The 14,104-nt window shown below is 39.1% G+C and overlaps 1 protein-coding gene across 3 annotated transcripts in view; it reads right to left on the minus strand.

Annotated features, from left to right (window-relative positions):
* Window positions 1–14,104, minus strand: part of LOC108280988 (potassium voltage-gated channel subfamily D member 3) — a 96,570-nt gene that overhangs the window by 12,751 nt on the left and 69,715 nt on the right. For 2 of the 3 annotated variants that reach the window (XM_017496499.3, XM_017496504.3), the window contains exon 3: window positions 7,374–7,542. In XM_017496499.3, the coding sequence (XP_017351988.1) occupies window positions 7,374–7,542 (169 nt within the window). The remainder of the gene's footprint in view (window positions 1–7,373; window positions 7,543–14,104) is intronic. The other variant, XM_017496502.3, reaches the window with a different exon arrangement.

Here is a 14,104-nt window from a genome sequence, read left to right on the forward strand (position 1 = left end):
GACAGTTCACTTGCTGCCTAATATATCCCACCCCTTGAAAGGTGCCACAGTAACACGAAAATAAATGTTATTCACTTCACCTGTCAGTGGGTTTTACTGCTCGGTGTATCAACACCTGTAAATTTGTACCAATGACAATTTCTTGTAGAAAAAGAGCTGTAAAGAAGTTAAGGATAATCCTATGGTTTGCGACGGGGGGGTCACTGCAACTTTTATGATGATTTTATTCAAACAAAATCACCTTTGTTTCAACTAATTCATATGAATTTCTCAAGAGATCAGGGCCCATATTCATCAAGCTTCCCATAACGGCTCACAAATCCTGAAACTGAAACAAGCTTGACGCAACCTACCGGGGGGGGGGGGGGGGGGGGGGGGCTCCGCAGTCGGGATTGTTAACCTTTGAACTATAAAGTACATAAAAAATGAGAAATATTGAATAAATTAAACGCATTTAAATAACCAGAGACATCCGTCGATATACTATTGTACTGTTAGCCACACGCTGATAAAACCTAAGACTATTTAAAATGGATACGTTTTTAGATAGAGGACCTAGTCTCTATGCTGAAGAGCCTAGCATGAAAAAAAACAAATTCTGTAAAATTTGACGACTCACAAGGGGCCACAAAGAGATGCACACTACACGAGGGGTCCTCACGGTGAAAAAGTTTGAGACGCACTGCTCTACGCTGAGTAATTTGAGCTGCTCTGACCTGTGAGTAATGTTAGCCACTGAGTTTTGGTCATTTTAGATACTCTTAGCAATGAGTAATTTCAGTTATTCTGAGCTGTGAGTAATGTGAATTACTCAGAGCTGTGAATATTTTCGGTTACACTGAGCTGTGAGTAGTTTCAGTTATACCAAGGTATATCATTTGTGAATTTGAGCTGCGAGTAATTTTATTTCCTCTGAGCTGATTAATGGAAGTTCATCTGAACTGTGAGTAGTTTTAGCTTGAACTCTGGGTAATTTTATTTACTCTGAGCTTGAATGTAATTGCATTCACTCCAAGCTGAGCAATTTGACTTTCTCTGAGCTATGAGCGATGATTATTTTTTGCTTAGTCCGAACTTGAATGTCATTTTATTTACTCTAACTATTTTTAATTGCCTTGAGCTGAGTAATGTTAGTTGATTTTAACCATAACTTAAAAAGTATTAACCATTTCATGCATAGTGGTCACGACGGTGGACAGCTATTGAAAAGCCATTTTCTGGCTATTGCAAGGATTTCAGTAGAATAAATGCATAACAGCCACTAAAGTGGACACTTTATGTAACTTTATGAAAAATGTACGTAAAAGTAAAATAAAGGTAAATTATTTCTTTTTATGCCTAACGCAGAGTAAAAACACAGAGAGAGTAAAAATATCCTTGACCAGGATTTCATGATTCATGCATGAAAGGATTAAATATCAGAATTCTATGCACTATGGATTGGTGTACTGAATCTGAGACTTTTCTTCAAATTTCTTCTACACATTCGTATAGAGACTGAAGACGCACTTCTTCACTAAGTACTTCACTAAACACAATGGCCTCTAATAGAAAAAAAACTTGACTTAAATTGTTTTTGCTTTACTTAAACCTCTCTATCAGTGTTTTATATTTTTGATAGACGTCTTATACATTGATGTATTTGGGGTGGGATGTATTACTTAGAAATGAAACTTAAGTTTAATTCAAAGTGGAACCCGAAAATGTGCAAAGTCAAAAAGTAATAATAAGCAGCGAAAAAAGTAAACGTATTTACAGTAACTGATGAAATTAAGTGAGTCACAATGTGCTTCTTGATACTTTTGGTCACATGGATGAATTTGATCAGATGCTTTAAACTGATGTAACTGATGTAAATAAAATGCAAATAAAATTCACTATACTATTCATGTATAGAACACAGTCATTGGCTGAATGAGAGAAGAAGAGATTTGTAACTAATATACTGAAGGTCTAAATAAGAAGGAAGAAGTATTTTCTACCTGATAGATAACAATGAATTCCTCCAGCACCTAAGTGCATCCAGGATGGCAAAGTTTTCCACCCAACTGAGACCAATGTAATTTACTTTTCCCATAATTGCTAAGCCGGGCCACTTCTCCACATCACAGTCTTCTCCAAGTGGCCCCTGAAATACCTCTGTGTCCTTGTTGTCACGCTTTATTTGCTGTCTCACGCATGCCTGTGGCCTTGTTCTGCCCTCTTCCTGCCCTGCCTCTCTCATATAGATGCACTTGACTTTGCTCCAACATTACTGATGGCCCATTTACGGCAACCTTCCGCACCCTCAATCGACCTCCTCATTGGTCCAGCAAATTGACGTTGAAATTTGTGATTTGTGCAGCGATAAAGGAAAAAAATGCCAGTCGCTACATAAGAGTACTCAGCCAGTAATTTTGTGTCCTCTCAAAAAATAAAAACATCAAAGAGGAAAGCGGTGTCCGCTTCGGGCTTTCGGCCAGACAGATGTGACCCTGAATGAGAGCGGTTACGGGAGAGGGAGAGAGAGTGGATGTGGGAAGTTTACAAGCAGTAAATTGGGTAGCTTTATTCTGCAATGTGTTTGTTATGGTACGGATATGGCACCTGGACTTGACTGTGTTTAAGGGTAAATAGAGGTCCAGATTGCTTCTTACACGTATCTGCAACAGCACTCATTTACAGAGAAATAATGAAGGATGATGGAGCAGAAGACACATTCATGGATCCACGTGTATAAGAGAACCCAATTAAACAAATCAGACAAAAATATTATACTTGGTCATTTATTTATTGAGGAAAATGAGTCAATATTACGTATGTGTGAGGGCAAAAGTATGTGAACCTTTGCTTTGAGTATCTGGTGTGACCCCCTTGTCCAACAATAACTGCAGCTAAACGTTTGTGGTAACTGTTGATCAGTCCTGCACATCGGCTTGGAGGAATTTTAGCCCGCTCCTCAGTACAGAATAGCTTCAACTCTGGGATGTTGGTGGGTTTCCTCACATGAACTGCTTACTTCAGGTCCTTCCAGAACATTTCTTTTGGATTAATGTCAGGACTTTGACTTGGCCATTCCAAAACATTAACTTTATTCTTCTTTAACCATTCTTTGGTGAATGACTTGTGTGCTTAGGGTTGTTGTATTGCTGCATGACCCACTTTCTCTTGAGATTCAGATCACGGACAGGTGTCCTGATATTTTCCTTTAGAATTCGCTGGAATAATTCAGAATTCAATGTTCCATCAATGATGGGAAGCCGTCCTGACCTAGATGCAGTAAAACAGGCTCAAACCACGATACTACTACCACCATGTTTCACAGATGGGATAAGCTTCTTATGCTCAAATGCCGTGTTTTCCTTTCTCCAAGCATAACGCTTCTCATTTAATCCAAAAAGTTCTTATATATACGGTACAATTCCTGTGTTTCTCTTATGCCCCCAAAATAGTCTAGGGACATCTATAAACCTTACCAGAAGCTATGACTAAACATGAATATGCAATCTGGAAGCACTCCCATGTCCATCCATGACAGGCTGCATTCTCATCTGAACTTCTAGAAAATAAAATAAGAGGACGGTGTGGAAACGATTGTTTATAGCTGCTATAATATACTGTAATTGAGAACAGGAATTAACTTGTTTTCTGGACATTCTAAAACATTAAAGGTAACAATAAACAGATAAAGTATAGTGTGTCATATATTGATTAATTCATAATGTTTGTTATAATCATTGGCAAATTGCTGTGGTGTAAGAGGAATAAAAACACTTAAGGGTGTGCTTAATGTAAAGTATTTCATTCCTTATAGTATACAAAAGTCATTGTTCTGTATGTGTTGTATTTGTCAAAGACTGTTTTTTTAAACAGCCGTTGTTCAAAAAAAAATAAAAAATTTTTTATCAGGCTTGTGCACTGACATATCTGTCCTTTAACTGGCAGGTGTGAAGGGTACGCTATATGACTCCGCTCTCCAAATTGCCAACAAGTTGTTGACTGCAGCTATTTGTGGCAAAAGAGCACTATTAAGGGCAAACATCTCCCAAAACAAACTCTCCGACCCTCTTTTTCTCGTTTTCATTGCTCTCTGCGTATCTCTCTTGCTCTTTCACCGTCTGGTCTGGTCTGGTCTAGTCTCTCTCTCTCTCTCTCTCTCTCTCTCTCTCTCTCTCTCTCTCTCTCTCTCTGCTTGCATGCTCGCTTTTATGTGCCAGCTCTGAAAGGTCAGCTGCACTGTCTCTGGACTTGAGAGCATTTGCTGTTATTTAAGCATAAGGAGAGCAGGTTGAGCATCCACTGGGGGTTGCGTTGCAGTCCGCTGGGACAACTGAGCCGTATCACGCTTATAAATAAATGGAAAACATAAGCACACTTACTGGCAATCGCATACTATTTCAGCACTATTCACACTCCCGGGATTTTAGGTTTTATTTGACTGAATTTCTTGTTGAAATAATTAGAGTCTGCCGTAGGTGTAACAAAATGTTCAATAAAGCAAACAATTCAACCTCAAGCTAATGCGAACTGTTTCATAATATCACCTTTTTCTTCGTGGCTTCGGGGAATATGGCACACAGAGCGTGTTAAATTGAAAGAGTAAGATATATTTGGCTGGTTTATCTTAAAAAATAGTCAATAATATGGAACAAATGGAAAAATATAACCCATATAATATAAGCTAGTTTATTTTAACCATGTTATAGGGTAAAATGATATTAGAAGGATATTTTCTGTGGGTATCAGGAGATGTTTGAAATATATCAGTAAGTTTGAAATATATACTGTACTCATATACAGACGGGTGACAAATTAAAGGAAAACCCAACATAAATTGTGTTAGTAAGGTTTTAGGTCATCATGAGCCACACGAACAGCTTTAACGAACATTTCCATAGATTCAACATGTCTCTGGAACTGTTGGTGTTTTGATGATGGTGCTGGAGAGTGACGCCAAAATCTGTTCAACTGAGTTATGATTTGGTGGATGTGGAGGCCATAGCTTATGAATTATGAATGATCCAGTTTCTTCTACCATTAAGTGAGCCCTCGTGGCTTGTGGATGGGGGCGGGGTCATCCTGGAAGACACCATGTGCATCAGGATAGAAAAAAGATGATGTTTGTGTTTCTTCCTTTATTTTATTGTCACCCATTTGAATCTGTGGCTGGGTAGAGGATGATATTACTCTATCCACTGCCAAATTAAAGCAACACTAAACAGTGAGTAAATTTTAGCTCATGTATAGTGCTCTTCTGGTCTCTTAAGCCAGTCTTCTACTGTAGCTTTCGCTAGAGATTTTGGTACAGTTTATTACTAAACTTATCCAAGAACCACAAGCCAATTTGAGTGACGTTGCAAACAAAACGCGTAGGAGGCAGAAGAGGAGACTGTTACTACAATGCTCCAACAAAAACAGATCAACATACAACAACCTGGAAACACTGTGTTTTACTATTGCTCAGCAGAGACCAGGAAATTCTGTAGTGGTGATGCCAAGGAAATTTAATTCTTGATAATGCTTTAACCTTTATAGTCAGTCATGTATAGGGAATATAAGAACATAGCATACTGCCATGTGGTTTCTCTCTTTTTGCCACTCCTGAGATCTTATGACCTCCTTCTGAAGTCTTCTCTTGATTGGTTAAATGCAAAACAATGACCTCACTTAATGCGTACAGTTAAAAATCACTAAATGTATTTGCGTACTTGCAATTTTGCCCTCCTAACTGGCAGCTGTTGTTTGATAAAGAAGAACTACACTACATGGCCTTAAGTATGTGGAAACCTGACCATCACACACATATGTGGTTCTTCCCCAAATGGTTGCCACAAATTTGAAAGCTCACCGTTGTACAGAATGCAGGGTTCATACAAATGCTTCATAATGAAATACCAGGAATTTCAAGGACTTTTCAAGCACTATTTCTTTTTGTTCTTTTTGTAAGAGATGCCATTCAAACATATTATTTCTTTCTTCTTATTAAATTCCGAAAGAAAAACAATATATGTATAATAAAAAAAATTATAATAATATGAATAAAATTGCATTTCCCAGCCACTGCTTCATCTTCACCATAATGTCAATATACAGGGTGTCCCAAAAGTCTCAAAACATAGGGGAACTTAACATTTTTTTATCCAAATGTCTTCCAAAATTTTTCATACTTCGTTCTGGATCAAGGTTGTGATGGGCTTTAACAGGAAACATGGCAAGCAGATCACACACGAGCTAAAGTTGGGAGAGACGACTCCATGTGTGTTCATATGTTAAGTGAAAGGATTGTATTCATGCTCTATTGAAAATAAACACTATTAAGTTATTTGGCAATTTTTATTTACTTTTTATAATTCAATCACTTTTAAGCACGACTAGATAAAAAAATGGCTATTTTCCAGTACTTAAATTTCAAAACGGCAAATTAAAGTACTTCAAGCACCTTGTACGAACCCTGAGAATATCTTCATTTGCTGTAGCGTTACAACTTCACTCAAACTAAGAGGTCCAAACCTGTCCACAAAGCGAGCTAAATTTGGACATGGTTTGCCAGGTCAGAACCCTGACCTAAACCCCTAACTGGAAGAACTGGAACACCGACTGCACCCCAGGCCTCCTCACCTGACATCAGTGCCTGACCTCACTAATGCTCTTGTGTCTGAACGAACACAAATACCCACAGCCATGCTCTGAAAATCTAGAGGTAAGCCTTCCCAGAAGAGTGGAGCTTATTGTAACAGCAAAGAGGTTACTAAATTTGGAATTTGATGTTCCTAAAGAACGCACATATAGGTGTGAAGGTCAGGTGTTCATAAACTTTTGGCCATATAGCAGAGCTACTAACAGGGTGGGAACTGGAAATGACTAAATTTGATATCATGAATCAAATCATGATACATTATGTGGGGAGGTATGTCTGATACCTATAGGCACTTATTTTACAGGGTATTTAAAAAAGCCTGCACAATGCTGAATTTCATGCAATGTTTTTAAAAGCTCTTGATTAGTGAATAAGCACACATCTGTAAGCTCTTAATGAATGAAGGCCTCATTTGCGTCACCTTTTGTCCGATTGCCATTCATCAAACGAACCCATCACTCATCAAATCTCTGCATCACCATTAAGCTAATGAGCCCTTGAATGAATGTCCATTTGGTAGTGTGTGAGTGTGTGCAGGTTTGTGTGTGTATTGCTGGTCGATCCAAGGGCATGCCATGGTCCATTGTGTCAGCCAGCTGTGCAGCGCATACCAGGTGTTAGTCACTCATCTGGGGCCAGTGTGGGAGCAGACAATGGTGCACCATTCTCTCTCTTACACACACATAGACATACACTGGTCCGCCTTTGTCCCCCCGGTTAGTGCGGCAAAGCTCAGCAACTAGCTAAAGGTTTTCACCTGTACCTTCTGAGCACGCCGCTTGTCTGCTCTCTGGTTCTGGTGATAGATTCGGCTAAAGTTGGACACGATGACAGGCACAGGCAAGGCTATTACCAGAACCCCGCTCAGGGAGCAGATGGAGCCGAAAATCTTCCCAGCAATCGTCTTAGGCACCATATCTCCGTAGCTAGAGGAGAGAAGTAAGAAAAAAACAAGAATGCTCAATCAGAAAAGATAGACAGATGGCTCGAAAACATAGACCAAGACAAATACAAAGTACAGATTAAATGCAGAACAAAGGCAGAAGAAAACAAGCCTCTTCAGATTCTAGAGGTTAGGTATGAGTTTGATAGAATGCCTTTGGGCTTAAATAACGATTCTGTGCCAGCTGCTCAGGACACAGTTCATTTTGTTTTTGTCCTAGTCTGCAATAAGTGAATCCTGCACACTTATTATTGTAATTCAATTACACACTCACACACAAGAAACTTGAAAAAGGCTTTGATGCAAGTAGGCAGAGAGTCAACTCAGTTGATTTTCTTAATTTTTATAATTTATTTATTTTTTACAAGTGCTAGCTTCTGACTGGGTAAATCTGTGCAGAGGAACATACCATACCAGCGGCTTCATCAGATACATCAAGTATAAGCTCGCATGGCATGGTGCCATATATATATATATATATATATATATATATATATATATATATATATATATATATATATATATATATATATATATATATATATAATGTATGTCTTTGGACTGGGGGAGGAAACCGGAGTACTTGGAGGAAACCCCTGAAGCAAGGGGAGAACACACACAGGGTGGAAGTGCAAGGCAGGTGTGCTAACCACTGAGTCTGCGTACATTTCTAATTCTGTTGTTTCCTTGTTATAGGTCCTGTTCCTTTTCATGGGTACGCATGTACTCCATCAATCCATCCATCCATTTTCCATACTGCTTATCCCATACAGGGTCGTGGGGGAGCCTGGAGCCAACTCTTGAGGTGCAAGGCAAACATGCTAAACACTAACCCACCGTGCCTGAAGTGGTTAGCACGTTTGCCTCACACCTCCAGGGTTGGGGCTCAATTCCTGCTGCCACCCTGTGTGTGCGGATTTTGCATGTTCTCCCCATGCTTTGAGGGTTTCCTCCGGGTATCTCTGGCTTCCTCTCAGTCCAAAGACATGCTCATTGGTAGGCTCATTGGCATCTCTAAATTGTCTGTAGTATATGAATGGCTGTGTGAATGTGTGTGTGATCGTGCCCTGCGATGGGTTGGCACCCTGTCCAGGTTGTCCCACGACTCATGCCGCAAATTCATTTGGATAGGCTCCACGCTCCCCGTGACCCTGTGTAGGATAAATGGTACAGAAATTGGATGGATGGAAGTTTCAACAACAAACCATGCAAATTTAAGCAGGCAGCTGTATAAAACATCCAAATTTCTACAAGTATCTTTCATTTCAATATTCCTGTTATAAAACATTGCATAGTTAGCATTTTGATGAACTTTTCTTGTCAGCTAACAAATAGAAACATAGCTCTATTTTCACATTTAAAATGAAAATTTGAGGAAGTCCATCAGTAGATAAGGTGTGTCCTGCGACGAGAAATTGACAGGCTTTTTGAAAAATCCCTCTCTCTGGTTTGATTCCACTCCACTTTCTTCACGCTCACTGCACTAAAGTAATGGTACCTCTGTGAAAAGTTGCCTGAAATGCCAAATGTCCCTGATTATTTGCAAGAGAGAACACCCAGATGTGACATGATTAATTATGGATTTGCCTCAGCAGCTTCCCAGCTTTGCAAATAAAAATTACAAACAGCGTCCCTTTGAACCAAGCAATAAGTGCATCAGTATCCTCAGGGCGAGTTAGCAGAGCAATGATAAGCGCAAGGAATCAATCAATTGGTGCTCAGCTCGTCTTGCATGCCTAAGTTCTTGTGAAAACAGAGATAAAAGTAATGCAGAGTGGGAAAGATGCCATGACTTAATGAGATTCCTTCTTTTTTCGCCCCTATAATACTTCAGGATTCGAGCTTCGTGTCATTTTTCTGTTTCAATTAAACACTCCTGCACGCTTGACTTGAGCACTAAAGTTCCACTGTGGTGAACTCTTATTCAGAAATGTCCTTACTGGATGAACAATTCTTTGCTTCTTTCTTTTTATCTTCATTGATATTAAGGATGAGGTGGTCAGGATGAAAGGACATATGCTGCTGGTTGCAAGGGTTCGAGGAAGAAATTCTCCAAATTTACACGTTAATTTTCAGACAGAATCAAAATCAGATCGGTTTAGACGTTGCTTAGTGCTGAGTAAATATCTTTAGTTCTACAGTTCTATAGTATCTACTGTTCCTGCACAGGTTTCATGTCAAAAAGTATCATTTTTCTTACTGAGTATGAGTACTTGTCATTAATGATACTGATAATAAAATGACTAAGAATAACCTTCTTAGTATGAATCAACCCCTGGTGTCATGGAAAACATTTTTTCCCCCACTCTATTTATGTTTCCTTGGTTTAAGAAAGTGGCCATGAAAAAGTGCACATGTGAATTTTTAGGCTACTAGGCTACTTCTTCATCTCCCTCCACTAGCTTCCTGTAGCTGCCTGTATCAAATCCAAGGCCTTGATGCTCACGTACAAGACCTTGTCTGGAACAGCACCCTCCTACCTCAACTCTCTCCTGAAGGCTTACGTTCCCTCACGCAATCTGAGGTCAGTTAACGACCGACGTTTAGTAGTACCTACTCAGTGTGGCTCAAGGTTCCTTACCAGAACCTTCAAACTAAATATCCCTCAGTGGTGGAATGAACTTCCAACCTCAATCCGGACCGCAGAATCTCTCACCATCTTCAAAAAACAGATAAAGACCCACCTTTTCTGTGAGCATGTAACTAACCCGTAAAACTCCAACCCCAAATTCATCCATCTTCTACTGCTTACTCCTTCTTCAGGGTCACGGGGGAACCTATCCCAGGGAGCATCGGGCACAAGACAGGGTACACCCTTGACAGGGTGCCAGTCCATCGCAGAGCACAATCACACACACACACCCATCCATACACTACAGGCACTTTATACACGCCAATCAGCCTATCATGCATATCTTTGAACTGGGGGAGGAAACCAGAGTACCTGGAGGAAACCCCCACAGGGAGAACATGCAAACTCCGCACACACACGGCCTCAGCAGGAATCAAACCCCGGACCTTGGAGGTGTGAGGCGAACATGCTAACCACTAAGCCACCGTGCGCCTGACCAAGCCCAAATTATCCTTAAAAAAAAACAAACTTTCTAACGCTTACACCTCTATTCTGTGCACTTTGCTTTTCTAGAACTCAATTAAAAGATCTTGTATAGTAGCACTACTTGTATTGTTCTCCACTTAATATATCGCTTTGCTTGTATTTCCTCATTTGTAAGTTGCTTTGGATAAAAGCGTCCGCTAAATGAATAAATGTAAATGTAAATGTACTGGGTTCTGTAGCGACTTGATTTTAAATGAAGTGCATTAGCTAATTACATAATTGACCTTAAATTGAGTTTTAAATTTGTGGTTTTCACATCAGAGAAGTTTGTCTACACAGCTGTAAGTAAAGTCTGTTTCACTGTCTTCAAGAACAACATACTAATGTACTAGGTAGGAGCTTCTGTTAGTTTCTCTCACCTACCTTTGTCTATAGACATTTTTCCCATGTAGCCAGCTTACCTGCTAGTAATGAACTCCGTGAGCCACGTTTTATGTTTAAGATGTTCTACGTGAATTGCAATATCGTACTGTAGGATGATGCTGTAGTTCCTCCTCTAAATATTTTCACAGAGCACAAATTTCAGTTTGCTTTGTTTTGATTGCCGTAATTAATCACGAAATTCCATCTCCCGGAATTCCGTGCCACAACCAAACACCCGAACTGCACTACAAATTACAAACTCTCTCACATCACATGATCAGTCACATGAACCACTTCCCAGCTTATATTCTCCTGATTACTAACTCAGCTTCTAATCACACACTTTATTTAAATACCGAACCTTTTCACGAATTCGGTGCAAAGTCTCAATCCTAGGTTAACACTAGCAGCAAGTCTAAGCCTTTGGTCTATTCAATTCAATTCAATTTTATTTGTATAGTGCTTTTAACAATGGACATTGCCTCAAAGCGGCTTTACAGAAACATATAAACACAGGAAAGAGATTTTAAGCATGTGAATTTATCCCTATTGAGCAAGTCGGTGGCGACGGTGGTGAGGAAAAACTCCATAAGATGATAAGAGGAAGAAACCTTGAGAGGGACCAGACTTAGAAGGGAACCCGTCCTCATCTGGGGAACAACGGATAGTGTGAAAGTAAATGGAAGTTCATTATGGTTTTTATATGAAGTCTTTTTGTTGAACTAGTCCACTGTTCACTAAAGGAGACTTGAGTGCAAAATTGTATGTGGTAATTGCAGTCTTAAGGCCATCACAGCAACCGTAGTCCCAACAACCAAGCGAGAATGTCCATGTGGAATTGAGGTCCAAAACCATTTCCATGGTACTTCAAGGTCTCTGATGCTATTCTGTATTGACCATGTTCATTTTTTCTGTACTTTGGTTTCTTGTTTTGCCTGTCACTTCTTTATGTTTTCTTTATGTGATTATGTTTTTCGTCGTTTCCCTGATGCTGTTTTATGTTCATCAATAAAAACCCGTGCTTTTACCAAGCCTCATTCCTGCCAATGGTCATTAGGCTACTTAGCACACTAAAAATTTTTTGAAATAAGGAAAATACTTTCTTACGGAGAGGTACTCTCAACTAAGAGTAACGAGCTAACAACTTAGAGTTAATTAACACTTCTTACTCTGATGCAAGCCAATAAGCTACAGTTTCTATTACATCAACAAGTGGAAGCAAGAAAGCAGACAAATTGATTAATGTTAATTTCCAGACAGTGTTTTGAGTGTGTTTTTCCTCTTCGCCTTTTGTTGTTTGTTGTTGTTGTTGTTATTGTTGCATTTTTCACCCAAGATAGATATGAACGCTTCATGATTGCTGCTTCTTTGTGATTTTCTGACATTAGTTACACAAGTTACCTAATTTCATTACGTAAATTGCAGTTTCTATTCTTTTCATACTGCAAGGTGTATAAAATAAAAGTGTATGTAAATGAAATGAAAACCTTTTTTCACAGGTCTTTGAATGCTTTTGGTGTCAGAGGTGTGAGTGTGTTGTGAATATTAAATATAAAACCGACCTTACTGTGGTGGTAAGTAATAAGTTCGAGAATCCCTCCATCCCGTCCATCCATTCTTTACCACTGATCCTATACAGAGTAGCTGGGAGCCTGAAGCCTATCCCAGGGGACTTGGGGCACAAGGCAGGGCACACCCTGGACAGGGTGCTATCCCATTGCAGGGCAAGTTAGAGATTCTTTATCATTAATTGAGGATCATAAAAAAATAATATTTGGTCTAGCATGAATGAGCTTCCACAAATTTAATACCTGCGCTTCAGTCATATTTAATTCCACACCACCTCTGTTCAAGCTGCAGTAAATCGCAGTATACTGGTGCTAAATTAATCGAATTGCACTGATTTGATGAAACATCTTCAATCACATATTATATAATCATGTTACTTTTTATCCTCCCTAGACCCTGGGCATTTTGTACAGATGTTTATACATGTTTACACACAATATACACATCATCAAACACTTACCACTAATCCCAAGCTAGATGCCATTGGCAGAATTTGATTATTGAATATTTAGAGAGGAGAACAAAGTTGTTGCATTACTCAAAAACATATAACCTGTAAAGAAAGGTCACGCAAGCTAGAGCTACAACCAGCTGAAAAGCAACTTATAAAGCAACTTGTGTTTCCACTGGAGATTTATTTACACATGTGGCTTGGGAGACTTTGCAAGAGCCAGAGCAGTCCTTTTTTTCCCAATCTGAATAACAGCTCTCGGATTTGGCCATGGAATATGTTATGGACAGGAGCTATGACTGAGGCTGAATTGGCCAATTTTCACCAGGTACACTGTCTTAGGGTTTGGTGAATTTATTCCCCCCCAAAAGTATGTGAGGACAATATAACTACTGCATCTAAACTCATACTTTAGTGAAAGGAAAGATGACATTGTTTCTCTTGACAAAACTTTCCAAAAGTAATTTCAGCCTCGTCCAACATTCAACACTTCTGCCAATTTTGGCGCGTTGGAAGTCCAAGAGATTTAAATGATTAGAAATCAAGGCTGCTCCATTATAACAGTGTAGCAGTCTGGCATCTGGCAAACAGACAGCATTCCTCTGCTACCAGTGACTGTCATGGCATTAATGATGTCATCCCTTTGACTCCTGACATATGGGCCTTTGCCAAGGAGAGGTGGAGAGGAAAAATATCACGCTGTGAATTGGGATCTTCTTTCTTCAGTTTCTCATAAAAGTAATACAATAATGTATGTATGTATGTATATATATATATATATATATATATATATATATATATATATATATATATACACACACACCGTGCCCTCCACTAATATTGGCACCCTGGGTAAATATGAGCAAATAAGGCTGTGAAAAATGGTCTTTATTGTTTAACCTTTTGATCTTTTGTTTAAAAAAAATCACAAAAATACTCTGCTTCTCATGAATAGCAAACAATTACAACACAGGTTTATAAAAAAAATTATCTTTGTTAAATATAGGTGTACAACAATTATTGGCACCCCTATCAATTCATATG

The sequence above is a fragment of the Ictalurus punctatus genome, chromosome 21, assembly GCF_001660625.3.
Source record: "Ictalurus punctatus breed USDA103 chromosome 21, Coco_2.0, whole genome shotgun sequence".
Classification (NCBI taxonomy): Eukaryota; Metazoa; Chordata; class Actinopteri; order Siluriformes; family Ictaluridae; genus Ictalurus; species Ictalurus punctatus.